The 12,740-nt window shown below is 41.4% G+C and overlaps 1 protein-coding gene and 1 long non-coding RNA gene across 4 annotated transcripts in view; one reads left to right on the top strand and one right to left on the bottom strand.

Moving 5' to 3' along the window:
• Positions 1–1,918: 1,918 nt before the first annotated feature.
• Positions 1,919–4,881, top strand: LOC311525252. The gene is made up of 3 exons (XR_014712732.1): positions 1,919–3,825; positions 4,301–4,342; positions 4,840–4,881. It is a non-coding gene; the product is annotated as an uncharacterized lncRNA (long non-coding RNA).
• A 2,264-nt stretch (positions 4,882–7,145) lies between these two features.
• LRP8 (LDL receptor related protein 8) overlaps positions 7,146–12,740 on the bottom strand; it is a 288,878-nt gene continuing 283,283 nt past the window's right edge. For all 3 annotated transcript variants that reach the window (XM_084637202.1, XM_084637201.1, XM_084637203.1), the window contains 3 exons: positions 12,038–12,106; positions 10,699–10,871; positions 7,146–9,453 (listed from right to left, as the gene is read on the bottom strand). In XM_084637202.1, the coding sequence (XP_084493328.1) occupies positions 9,415–9,453; positions 10,699–10,871; positions 12,038–12,106 (281 nt within the window). In that variant the 3' untranslated portion in view covers positions 7,146–9,414. The remainder of the gene's footprint in view (positions 9,454–10,698; positions 10,872–12,037; positions 12,107–12,740) is intronic.

The raw sequence follows: 12,740 nt of genomic DNA, 5'->3' as shown, positions 1-12,740 counted from the left end.
TATAACTCCTGTCCCCATTCTTAACATGCTTCAAGTAATCATAGAATCATAGAATATCAGGGTTGGAAGGGACCCCAGAAGGTCATCTAGTCCAACCCCCTGCTCGAAGCAGGACCAATTCCCAGTTAAATCATCCCAGCCAGGGCTTTGTCAAGCCTGACCTTAAAAACCTCTAAGGAAGGAGATTCTACCACCTCCCTAGGTAACGCATTCCAGTGTTTCACCACCCTCTTAGTGAAAAAGTTTTTCCTAATATCCAATCTAAACCTCCCCCACTGCAACTTGAGACCATTACTCCTCGTTCTGTCATCTGCTACCATTGAGAACAGTCTAGAGCCATCCTCTTTGGAACCCCCTTTCAGGTAGTTGAAAGCAGCTATCAAATCCCCCCTCATTCTTCTCTTCTGCAGGCTAAACAATCCCAGCTCCCTCAGCCTCTCCTCATAACTCATGTGTTCCAGTCCCCTAATCATTTTTGTTGCCCTTCGCTGGACTCTCTCCAATTTATCCACATCCTTCTTGAAGTGTGGGGCCCAAAACTGGACACAGTACTCCCGATGAGGCCTCACCAATGTCGAATAGAGGGGAACGATCACGTCCCTCGATCTGCTCGCTATGCCCCTACTTATACATCCCAAAATGCCATTGGCCTTCTTGGCAACAAGGGCACACTGCTGACTCATATCCAGCTTCTCGTCCACTGTCACCCCTAGGTCCTTTTCCGCAGAACTGCTGCCTAGCCATTCGGTCCCTAGTCTGTAGCTGTGCATTGGGTTCTTCCGTCCTAAGTGCAGGACCCTGCACTTATCCTTATTGAACCTCATCAGATTTCTTTTGGCCCAATCCTCCAATTTGTCTAGGTCCTTCTGTATCCTATCCCTCCCCTCCAGCGTATCTACCACTCCTCCCAGTTTAGTATCATCCGCAAATTTGCTGAGAGTGCAATCCACACCATCCTCCAGATCATTTATGAAGATATTGAACAAAACCGGCCCCAGGACCGACCCCTGGGGCACTCCACTTGACACCGGCTGCCAACTAGACATGGAGCCATTGATCACTACCCGTTAAGCCCGACAATCTAGCCAGCTTTCTACCCACCTTATAGTGCATTCATCCAGCCCATACTTCCTTAACTTGCTGACAAGAATACTGTGGGAGACCGTGTCAAAAGCTTTGCTAAAGTCTAGAAACAATTTTCCCTCCCTTGTTTTTTTATTGTGTTCTTACTGTGTTCAATACAACATGCTATGTAAACTTAAAACATTAATAATCTAGTCTTTATATTTTAGACACACTATTTCAGAGATCTCTTTGAACTCTTCATTACGCTGCAAAGGTACTTGTAAGAGCCTTAAAGAGATACTGCACCATATCAGCAAATTTCCGTACTTAAAATTTGCCTTCAAACAGCTTTTTAACCAGTGGGCCGTCTCACAGCCCAGAATAGCCTCCATCCATTCTTGCACTAGCCACGTCCCCAACACATCCTTACACCAGTGTCTGCACAGGGGCGCAGCATAGGACCATCTGCGCTGCTGGAGCAATTCCCCAGGGGGCATTTTGGCCTCCATTATGCTATGAGAGCAGCATAAAGGGATCATAATGGTACCTTGTGAAATAATTTTTATCTGTGCAAAGGGATTGCAAAGTCGGTGTAAAATGCTACGGATCAGAATGGTAGCATATTACATCCACTTTGCATAGGGGAGACGACACAATGTGTCAGGCAGCAAAGAAACAGGCCCTAAGCATTTAAATCATGGTTACAGCTTTATTTTCTAGTTTAGAAATGATAGAATGACTTATCTGATTTCATGCCATCTGTGGGATTAGCAAAACCAGAGAGACTAATAAACAGCAAATATGACAAATTAATGATGCAGAAGTAATGTGCAGACAATTCAGGCAACTTAATTATGACAGTCATTGCTAACAGCTAATAAATAGACTGAATGTTAGCTCTAATGCAGATTATCATCCAATTGTCTCATTGTACAGTTGACTACAACAGTTTTCACACTCCACCTAACCTTTTTATTGTAAGAAACTCCCTACCGTCAAAACTCACTATCCTTTACATAAACACATTAGCCTTCCTCCTGCTGCTCATTGTCTTGACACTGAACTCACCGTTCAGATCAGGTTCAGTGTTTAGACCAAAATTATACCTGGAAGTACCAACAGTTTTGAAGGGAGCTCTGGATTATATGAGAAAAATGTATAGGGTCAAAGATTTTTCACTTAGCTGGCACTAATTGTCTCTTTGTTGGGCGCACTTTCAGCAAAGGCCAGAGACTGAATGAGTCCTGAAATAACTTATCAGTTCATCCGTAGAAGTGTTTCTTCCCTGTAGTATAGGGAAGCTGTAAATGTAAGTTGTATAGCTCCACAGAAACCGGTGGTCCTTAGACAAGGGTGTGGAAGTACTGAACCAACCTGGAGTTATGGAAAATATTTTAGCTCCCTCCTTTCCCTGATCATGTAGGATCCGGCAATATAACTAGTTTCAGAGTAGCAGCCGTGTTAGTCTGTATTCGCAAAAAGAAAAGGAGTACTTGTGGCACCTTAGAGACTAACCAATTTATTTGCGCATAAGCTTTCGTGAGCTACAGCTCACTTCATCGGATGCATAAAGTGGAAAGTACAGTGAGGAGATTTTATATACACACAGACCATGAAAAAATATACATTGTAAGGAGAGTGATCATTTAAGATGAGCTATTACCAGCAGGAGAGTGGGGTCGGGGGAGAGAAAACCTTTTGAACCTTATCACTTCTCTTATGCTCAAATAAATTGGTTAGTCTCTAAGGTGCCACAAGTACTCCTTTTCTTTTTGCAATATAACTGGGTAAATGTCGCCATTTGTCCTGTCAAATTACCAAGGATATTTGCTTCCTTAAATTACTCTAACTCCTAGCTCAGTATAAATATTGTTGCCTTAACAGCTCTTAAAATGTTACAGTATTTTCAGTCCCTCCCCACCCCCGCACAGGTTTAAGGTGCCCTTTGTAAATACTTGGCTCTGTGAAGCACAGAGAGAATGCTCTTTCACTGCTGTGTACAGTGAGTGTGAATTGATACATTACACCACATTAAAGGTTTTTTGTTTGTTTCTAATCAAATTTCAGTATTCTCCAAATCTCACTTGATACCTGGCTAGCCATTATCCAGTGTAAGATCCAGATCTCAGAACATTCCTCAGCCTGTAGCCTCTTGGTTTATTCTGGCGGATGCTGCCACCAATTTCTAATCCAAAACTTTAAATCTTAATCCTTGAGTCAGTCTTGATTTAAAAATTGTCAGTGATGGAGAATCCACCACAACATTTGAAGTTGTTCCAGTGGTTAATTATGCTCATTGTTAAAAATGTATACCTTATCTCTAGTCTGAATTTCTCTAGCTTCAATTTCCAACCATTGGATTGTGTTATACCTTTCTCAGCTAGATTGAAGAGCCCATTTTAAATATTTGTTCTCCATGTAGGTACTTATAGATTGTAATCAAGTTAACCCTTAACCTTCTCTTTGTTAGACTCAATCCATTCAGCTTATTGCTATAAGGCGTGTTTTCTAACCCTTAAACATTCTCACTGCTCTTCTCTGAACCATCTCCAATTTATCAACATTTTTCTTGAACTGTGGACACCAGAAGTGGAGACAGCATTCCAGCAGTGGTTGCACCAGTCCCAAATACAGAGGTAAAATAACCTCTCTACTACTCATGAGCCACAGTGTCACACTGGGAGCTCATAGTCAGCTGATTATCACAACATCCAAATCTTTTTCAGAGTCACTGCTTCCCAGGATAGAGTCCTCTATCAGGTAAGTACAATCAATATTCTTTGTGCCTAGATGTATACGTTTGCATTTAGCTGTGTTAAAATGCATACTGTTTGCACCCAGCTTACAAGCAAGCCACATTGCTCTGTATCAGTGACTTGTTTTCTTCATTATTTACTACTCCTCCAGTTTTGGTGTTATCTGCAAACTTTATCAGAGATGATTTTGTGTTTTCAGGTTAGGTTATTAGGTTTGGTAATAACTATTTTTTCTGAATATATTTCAATATAAAAATAACAGGCTAATCAAAGGCCTAAACTACTTGACAGTGTTCTCTTTAAGAAAATAAGATTACAAATATTGTACATTTTTTAATGAATAAAAATGACCTTTAATGAATTTGGTACTTAAAACTGTATTGTTACCACATTGTTCACATGGCCTGTTGTAGGATTGTTTGTTCCATTTATCTGCAACCATTACACGTTTACTTGATTTTCTTCTGCAAACTTTTCAGGACACTGAAAAAAACCTCTGGAAGCAGAATCTTGACCTGATGGTAATTTAATTTTTCTCAGTTCTAACAAGCAGTGAATCATCACAATTTGATGTGATCACTGGTGTTTGTTGGCCACCTTATGTAAAAATCAAGTAGATAAACTTCCTCCAAAGAACAAAGGTGACTGTAGAGAAAAGACTTAAAGGCAGATCTTACGACACGTGGCTCTATGTTAGGAGGGTCTCTTCCCACTGAGGCAAAGTTTCCTAGTCAATCGGAGACAAATCCTGCCCACTTCCGTGTTGCTACCGAGAGCCCCAGATAGTCAAAGTCTGGATTAGTGGGTAGGATTTTGGGAGCCCTTATAGGACATAAGAATCTCCTGCATCTCTGGAAGTGCATCTAGTCACTCTGGTACATTCTGTATGTACCTCTCTCGCTACAATATTTATTCTTTTGACAAGGGGTCGGGGGTGAATAGAGGTCTATTTACATCTTATTGTGTGTTTAGTGCCTGACTGCCCTTGGTAATGTTATGCTGCTTGCATCTTCACCAGGTCAAGGGAGTTGTGGGACTTCCTACAGCAGTTCAACGTTTGGCTTTACCATGGCAGGAAGAACTGTGTTGTTGATTCGTGGAAGAGGTAAAGACGCGTGCCCTCAGGAGAAGAAAAGTGTGACACCTCAGAGGGGGGTTTGTAAAGTATTGAGCTGTTTCACTGTTTAATGCTACATCTATGTCAAATTGTTGAGTTTGTCCCTCTTCAATTTTAACTAAAGGTATGTCTACACTGAGGGTGTAGTTCCCATCTTGAGATTATACCTGCACTAGTTCTGATTGAACTAGCATGCTAAAAATAGTGTAGCCACAGCAGGGCAAGCAGCTAGTCGCCCCAAGCATAATCCTGTCAAAAACTCCAGAATTGCCCATTATGTACTCAGGGTGGCTAGCCCCTCCTGTGGCTACATGCTATTTTTAGCACGCTAGCTTGATCAGAACTGGAGTGGGTATGTCTCCTCAAGCTGGGAATTATACCACCCCACTTGAAGGGTGGAGGTATACTGTGTAATTGGCTCCAAACCACATTAGCCAGAAAACTAAGTACTGCTAAGGAAAAACTGGAGAGAGACTTTTTTTTTATAGCCCCATTGCTTTCTAAAACTACAAATGACCTCCCCGAGTTCTCTGTCAGCCCTCTTCCTGGGAACTCTGGCTCCAGTGTGGCCCTAATGGCCCTCCACCATATATGAGGGCGTTCAAGCCCCCTGTGAGAGATTTGATTCTAGTGCATGCTTACAGCCTCTGACAGTGCTATTGTAATATAGCCAATAACAGTCCAAAACATTACACCCGGGTTAGCTTATGGATTCCTGCAGAGATGGAGCATTTTTGTTGGAGCTGGTTGGACAAGGCTTTTTCCTTCAATGAAAAACTTCATTTTTGGCAAAAAATTAAAAACCAAAATATCAGTTTTCAGGCATTCAGCGTTTCAATGAAAAATTAAAAATTTCAATGAAGGGCAGACAAAATTAGCGAAAAATTTGCTGTAGTCAAAACCCAATTTTCAATCAAAAAATCATTTAGATGGAAAAATCTTTGACCAGCCCTAGTTTTTGTGCATTATTGACTTTAATCTTGTACAGTTTTGGGAATTTTTTTCCTCCTTATTTAACCAGCCATGTAGTAGTTACCGGTAGTTAAACTTGACAGAGCAGTGATGCTTACAAAATTAATCAGTAGCAGTGAGCGTAACAGATTTTAGCCTGTTTCTGGTTGATCTGGTTGGTATGTAATGAGGAGAATAGTAGTAGATTGCCATTTGGTCTTCCAAACCATACATAATGTATTATCCAAGATTACCAAACGAAGTGTAACAATTATTTTTGAAGTTTGGTTCTTATGTGTATGTCTCCATGTCAGTAGATGCTGTGCTGTAATTTTGTTTTGGGTTTGTGAAGCTATTATTAATATAATGATGAGTATTATAAAACATCCATTGTTGGAATATCTGGGCACTCTTACAATGGCTTAGATTAAAAGCAATAACACTTCTACAGTATGGCAAGCAAATGCACCATATGCCTCCTTTTACAGAACAGAGACAAAATGTAGGTTTTTGTAATGGTAAAAGTTAATATATTTGTGTGCAGCAGGCTGTCTTGGTTATATGAACCTCAAATTATATGGATTTTAGTTCTGTCACCTATATAAAACTTTACATAATGTAAGCATAACTGAAACAGGCAGCATTTTCTGTGCAATTTGAAGGTGACAAACAGTCTGAGTAGAGAAAGAGGACTTGACGGTAGTCAGAATTGCCCGTTGAGTATCCCTTCGTTTGCATATAAAGGTTATGTAGTGTCCAGGGTTGGGGCTGCACAGTTGTAGACTGGAAGAACTGGAGGGTGTTAAATACAGACTTACTGGGACCATAAAGAGAACAGAGAATTCTTACATAGCTAGGATGTAGAGCAACACTGCTATGTCCTGATTTGGCTATAGGCAATTAAAAGCTGACCCATTCCGTGGGACTAGTTCGATGTGTATGTGTCAATCAGAAGAGTCTGATATTTGCATAAGATCCTAATATTTTGGCATCAAAGTGCTGCAATTCTTAATAACAAATTTTCATTTATGTATTGCAGTGGTTTTCAACCTTTTTTCATTTGCAGACCCCTAAAAAAATTCCAAATGGAGGGCTACGCCTCTTTGGAAATCTTAGACATATAGTCTGTGGATCCCCAGGGGTCCACAGACCACAGGTTGAAAACTACTGTTCTGTGGTAATGACAACCTTTCCCTTAGATATAGTCTGTGGAGAAAACCACTGATGTACTGTAAAATAACAGAACGCATCAGAAATCCGAGATAAAAAAAATTTAATCTCTCTGTGGAAACAGTGCACTGTTTTACAAATGAATTCATTTGGTTTTCAGTACTCCTTTTTATGTAAGTACAGCAAACGATATACAGACCATATTCTCCCCCCTACTCCTGCAGTTCTTCTGTCCATAAAATGAAAACTGAAACACAAAAGGCACCAAGCAAGAACTCATTCTAACAGAACTTCATTATGACAAGACAGAGATCGGAACTGGTTACAGTGTTAAACAATGTCCCAACAATCCCAACTGTTTAAAATAATTTATTTATAAAACAAATTTGGTGGCTGACTTCTTTTGATTGGTTACAAATCTGTAAAGTTTGAAACCAGCACTGGACATCAAATTAATTTAAAGCAGTTTGAAAAAATTGCTGCTTTTATACACACATTTGTACAGTTTTTTTATTTTATTTTTTTAAAAAAGTATCAAAATGTAGAGCCTTCAAACATATTTACAGTTTGCTGTTAGTGTTATCACAGACGTGTACAGCTCAGGTTTTGTTCTTTCCTTCATGCACACAGTGCATGGACTTGTTTGTAGTAGAACTTTGCACATCCACCACTGTTCCAATTGGAGAGAATAGCCTAAGGGGTGCCAGGTCACCTAGGACTGGTATGATAGTCCCAGAGTTGCTCAGCTTTAGGAACAGGTGAGAGTGAAAGGTCTTGTAAGGCAGTGGTCCCCAAACTCCTCCACGCTGCCCCCAATGGTCTGCACCCTCCCCCAGGAGCGCAGTTGGGGGCTGGAAGCAGGGCCGCAGTTGGGGCCAGGAGTAGAGCTTGATGGCATTCCCTCCCTGTCCCCTGTGGGGGCTGGCCTGAGCTCTGCCATGCCCCCCTTAGAGGGGCACGCCCCACAGTTTGGGGACCACTGTTGTAAGGATTGGTTGTTTTGGGTTTTTTTCCAATTACCTTTTCAGCCATCCTACCAAGAGCTGTATATTCGAGGGCAGTCTGCTGACATTTTGTTCTTTAACCCCCTTCCTGTTGCTCCACATTCCATGGACAACCGGCTGTGGTGAATGCACTGTTATGGTGCTGGATATTCCAGCTACAGCCACTTGGAATATACCTGCTGTGAATTCTAGGTATGCAAGTTGGACTGCATCTCTGTGCTTCCTACCACTTCATTCATTTTAACAGTGTTAACAATCAGTAGCAGCACAGCAATAAAAGATTTTGTGATGAGCTATCTCCAGGGAGTTGATATATGACTACCAGACAGAGAAAATAATCACTTTTTATAAGCTGTAAAAAAGATTCCCATGGAGGAGAAAATAATGACAGATTTAGGTTTTCTTAAAAAATCCTACACCAAATAACCTCCATGGAGACAGACACGGCATAAAGCTATGTTGAATCCTATAGGAGTTTCTTCTATGTGAGATACACTAAGTGAAGAGAAGTCACTGTGTGGAGACATTTTGGATGTAAAGATTTTTAAAAAAAGGAAATCAAGGGTGCTAGTGCCTGAGTCCTGGCCAGTACATTTGTCTGGGCTTGAAATACAAAGTAAACCATTTTGACAGCAGAAATTCATTATGGGAGTGCTTCATTCATTGACTGTCCTATTGTACAGCTGTTTCTTACTCCAGTGGCTTTAGACTTCAAAGCAAATTTTCCAAAACATTCCTTAAGAATTCAATCCCCCTAATTCCCATAGACTTGGGCTAGTAGTTTTAAAATATATTTATATGTATATATATGTATATATTTATATGTCTATATATCTATCTAGTCTAGACAGATATATGCACAGCAAGCCAAACATACAAAAAATAAATACTCTCACCCCTCTTTACAGAACAAATCTTATATCCCAATTTTGTTAATAAATATTCTAAACCGCTTGTATAGAATTTTTTTTACTTATGTTGATGGATAGCCACAAAGCATGTTCAACCTATTTACAAAACCTCTATAAATATAGTTTTAAAATGATGCATAGCTATTGAACCCGGCTGGTTATGTATACTGGGTTAGTAGCTCAGCAGTAGTAGCCTCTTCACTATCACGTATGGGTAGTGCAACAAGTTAAAACGTGTATAAAAGATTATACATACAAAACTCTCACATCCTTTGGATGTTTGCAGTTCATTATAACTTTGTGGTTACCCTTCTGCAACATAAATAGTAATTAATTAGGGGGAAGAAAAGGAAAGGTGGGGGAGGGTTCCATGATCCAAAGTGAATCTGTTCAGTGCATATTATGCCATTAGGTATGGGACTAGAGCAGCGACTTGGTCCTCAAGGTAACCCATCATCTTCCAGGCTCAATGCTACACGCTGTGGAGGAAGGAAAACACAACAGTGGTAAATGCTTGAGTGACAGAGAATCATTTGATCTCTTTGGACCTGATATCTTATTCATGATAAATAACACCTCCCCTCACTAAAAAAAAAAAAAAATCCCACTGATTTCAATGGAGTAACCCTACACTGAGTAGTACTTATTAGTACCTGGTCCTTCATGCCTCCAATTCCTCCTCCCCCAAATGGGTATAAGCATTATTTTCTTGCACTACAGATGTGGTGGGAGGCCAAGTTCATCAATGTCTGTGACACACATTAAAATCCTCGGATGGGAGGTATGACAGCAGTGCAAGGATTGCTATTATTACTTAGTCCGCGATATTGAGACAGTGCCCTTCCTCGCTCCTGCACTGCTTTTACTCCTGTCTCTTTGTCCTCCCCCTCACGACTCAGTTACTGTTCCTACACTTCATCCAAGCTGCCTGTTTCCTGAAGGGACACTCACTTGAAGAAACCACACTGTGTGGGTTCTGGTGTCTCCATCAGCAAGTCCCATTATGTAGTTACAGCAGAACCTGTAGAGGAAAGCACTACTCCTCCATCCCATCTCTATGCTAAGGCAACTTTCCTTGACTCCCTTTGGAATCTCATTCACTCTTCACTGCAGAGCATTTCACTTTTTAGTGGTTTGTATCTAATTATATAAGCAGAAAAATATTGTGTTCCCTCTAGCAAATAGAAACTAGACTTTATTGTTGGCAGGAAAAGGCAGTGGATGGAAAAGAGTAAGGCATAAGACTGACTGCAAGCTGGGGGCAGGAGAAAAACCCTCCCCACCAGGGTACAGCCTAACATTTAGCAGCAGTCATTGTCCCTGGTTTGAAAAACTCGTGTATAGGACAGCCTGTTCATTTTTCTTGCATGTTATTAGTGCTTACCACTACAATGATGGGCGTGTCAGAGACATGAATTTCTCAGTGGGGTGACTTGCAGGGATTTAAGCACCCAGTGCCACTAGAGACAGGGTACCTGACTAAATGGACAATTGATCTAATCTCATATAGTAAATTCCTACTGTATGTTCCAAAGATATGGCAACATGAGCTACATACAAGTCTAAGAGTAATCTAAAAGGCAAAAATTTGACAAACCCCTCATTTAATGTACTGTCTGATGCCAAGTAACTGTAATCAACCTCATGATCAGCTGAGATAATTCTGTAGTCAAACCTTCTTAAGAAAAAGCTTTTACTTTGGCAGCTTGCTCAGAGATACTTACTGCTGGGTAGACATGCCCAATTTGTGCAGTCCGCCCAATATGGATTTCCTCTTCATCCTCTTCTTCTGTTGTCTTTCTGTACACAGGGTTATCAAAGTTCATGCTTTTAGTGTTCTTCCTTTTCCAATTCCTCCAGATGAGGTACCCTCCCATACACAGCAAACCAATGACCACTGAAGAAAAGAAGAGAAAAAGCTGTCATCTGGCTACTTGGGGAAGGCAAACATAGTCCCATGTGGACCTCTGCTCCTGTACCCTTCAAACCTGCAGTACAGTACAGTAAGTCCTCACTTAAAGTCATCCCGGTTAACATTGTTACAACATTGTTACGTTGCTGATCAATTAGGGAACATGCTCGTTTAAAGTTGCGCAATGCTCCCTAATAACATTGTTTGGCAGCCGCCTGCTTTGTCCACTGCTTGCAGGAGGAGCAGCCCGTTGCAGCTGGCTGGTGGGGGCTTGGAACCAGGGTGGACCGGCAGCCCCACTATCAGCTCTCCCCTCCCCTAAGTTCCCTGTGCAGCAGCCGCCCAGCAGGCTAGCAATTGCCAGCAGTGCAGCTGTCCCTCCCCCACTGCCATGTGCTGCTCCTGCCCTCTGCCTTGGAGCTGCTCCTGGGAGCCTCCTGCTTGCTGTGCTTTGGGGGGGGGGGGGGTAATGTCAGGGTGTCTCCCTACCCCCTGCATCTCCCACTTATCCCATCTCCATAGAGCGGGGGGGGGGACGGACGGACGACGACAGGGGATACCACAGGGCTCAGGATGGAGGGAGCTTCCTGGCAGAAGCTACGGTCTCAGCTTGCTGATTAATTTAACAAGGCAGTGTACTTAAGAGTGGGGTCAGCATACTTAAAGGGGAAATGCGCAACACCCCTCCCCCCCATTCATGCTGCCTTGTAGAGTGTGAGGCTACATTAACAATGAGTTAACCCTTAAGGGCTCAGCCAATTGCTAGTTTATCATTTAGCAGGAGGAAATATCCCACCCTCTGACTCCACCACCTCAACCAAGCTTCACAGTCATCATCGCTATGTACAGTATTAAATTGTTTGTTTAAAACTTATACTGTGTGTGTGTGTGTATATAGATATAATAGTATTTTGTCTGGCAAAAAAAAAATTGCCGGGAACGTACCCCCCACCCCCCATTTACATTAATTCTGATGGGGAAATTGGATTAGCTTAACATTGTTTCGCTTAAAGTTGCATTTTTTTCAGGAACATATCTACAACGTTAAGTGAGGAGTTACTGTGTTTCAATAGTCCCTTGTGCTCCAGAAAAATCTTTTACAAAAAGTTGTCAGGGTAGTCTCATTCTAAGCTTAAATCAAACTTGCTTACCAAGAAGAACTACAACTCCAATAATGGCTGCTCTAACAGTTGATCCAAAACCCTGCCCATCATTGGCATCTGTAACCATAAAAGAACAGTTCTGATTAATCAAACGGCACTAAAGATGGACCATAATTATAATGATAGCTCAAAATTTTTTTAAAAAACTAGGTTAAATTTAAAGGTATGGGGTCTATAAATAATATCTATTGTGTGCTTATATTTGATAATTAATCATCTTTAAACAAGACACTGAATCATAAAATAACTACTTAATAAGCCTGAGCCAGCAGCTTGCCATCTTCCTTAATTTTCATATCTTGCGCCCTGCTATATGGCTGTGTCATAACCATACAGATGCACTTCTAAATAATAATAAACACTTTTGAAATGTGAGGTCTGTTAGTTTGCTAACTCCAGATGTCATTCACAACTGGCACAGTAGGACACAAGGACTAGGATCTCAAAGGAAATGAGACCCCAAAACAAGGGTTAGCGTTGCTAAGGGGCCTGCCCTTTAGGAAGAACTGGACATACCCCCGTACAGTGACAGGGCTTTATAGAAGGGCACAGTTGACTGCTGAATATGGCCACAGAAAAGCACATGACGTTTGACCAACTCCCTTCTAAACCTCTTCATGCTGCCCCTTCATTAGCTTAACTATTAGGTGAAACCAGGTGCTCCCTCCCCGTTAGAGGCTGAATGCGATGC

The sequence above is a fragment of the Lepidochelys olivacea genome (genome assembly GCF_965140295.1).
Source record: "Lepidochelys olivacea isolate rLepOli2 genome assembly, chromosome: 8".
In the NCBI taxonomy this organism is placed as follows: Eukaryota; Metazoa; Chordata; order Testudines; family Cheloniidae; genus Lepidochelys; species Lepidochelys olivacea.
This window is presented reverse-complemented; position numbering and strand designations above follow the sequence as displayed.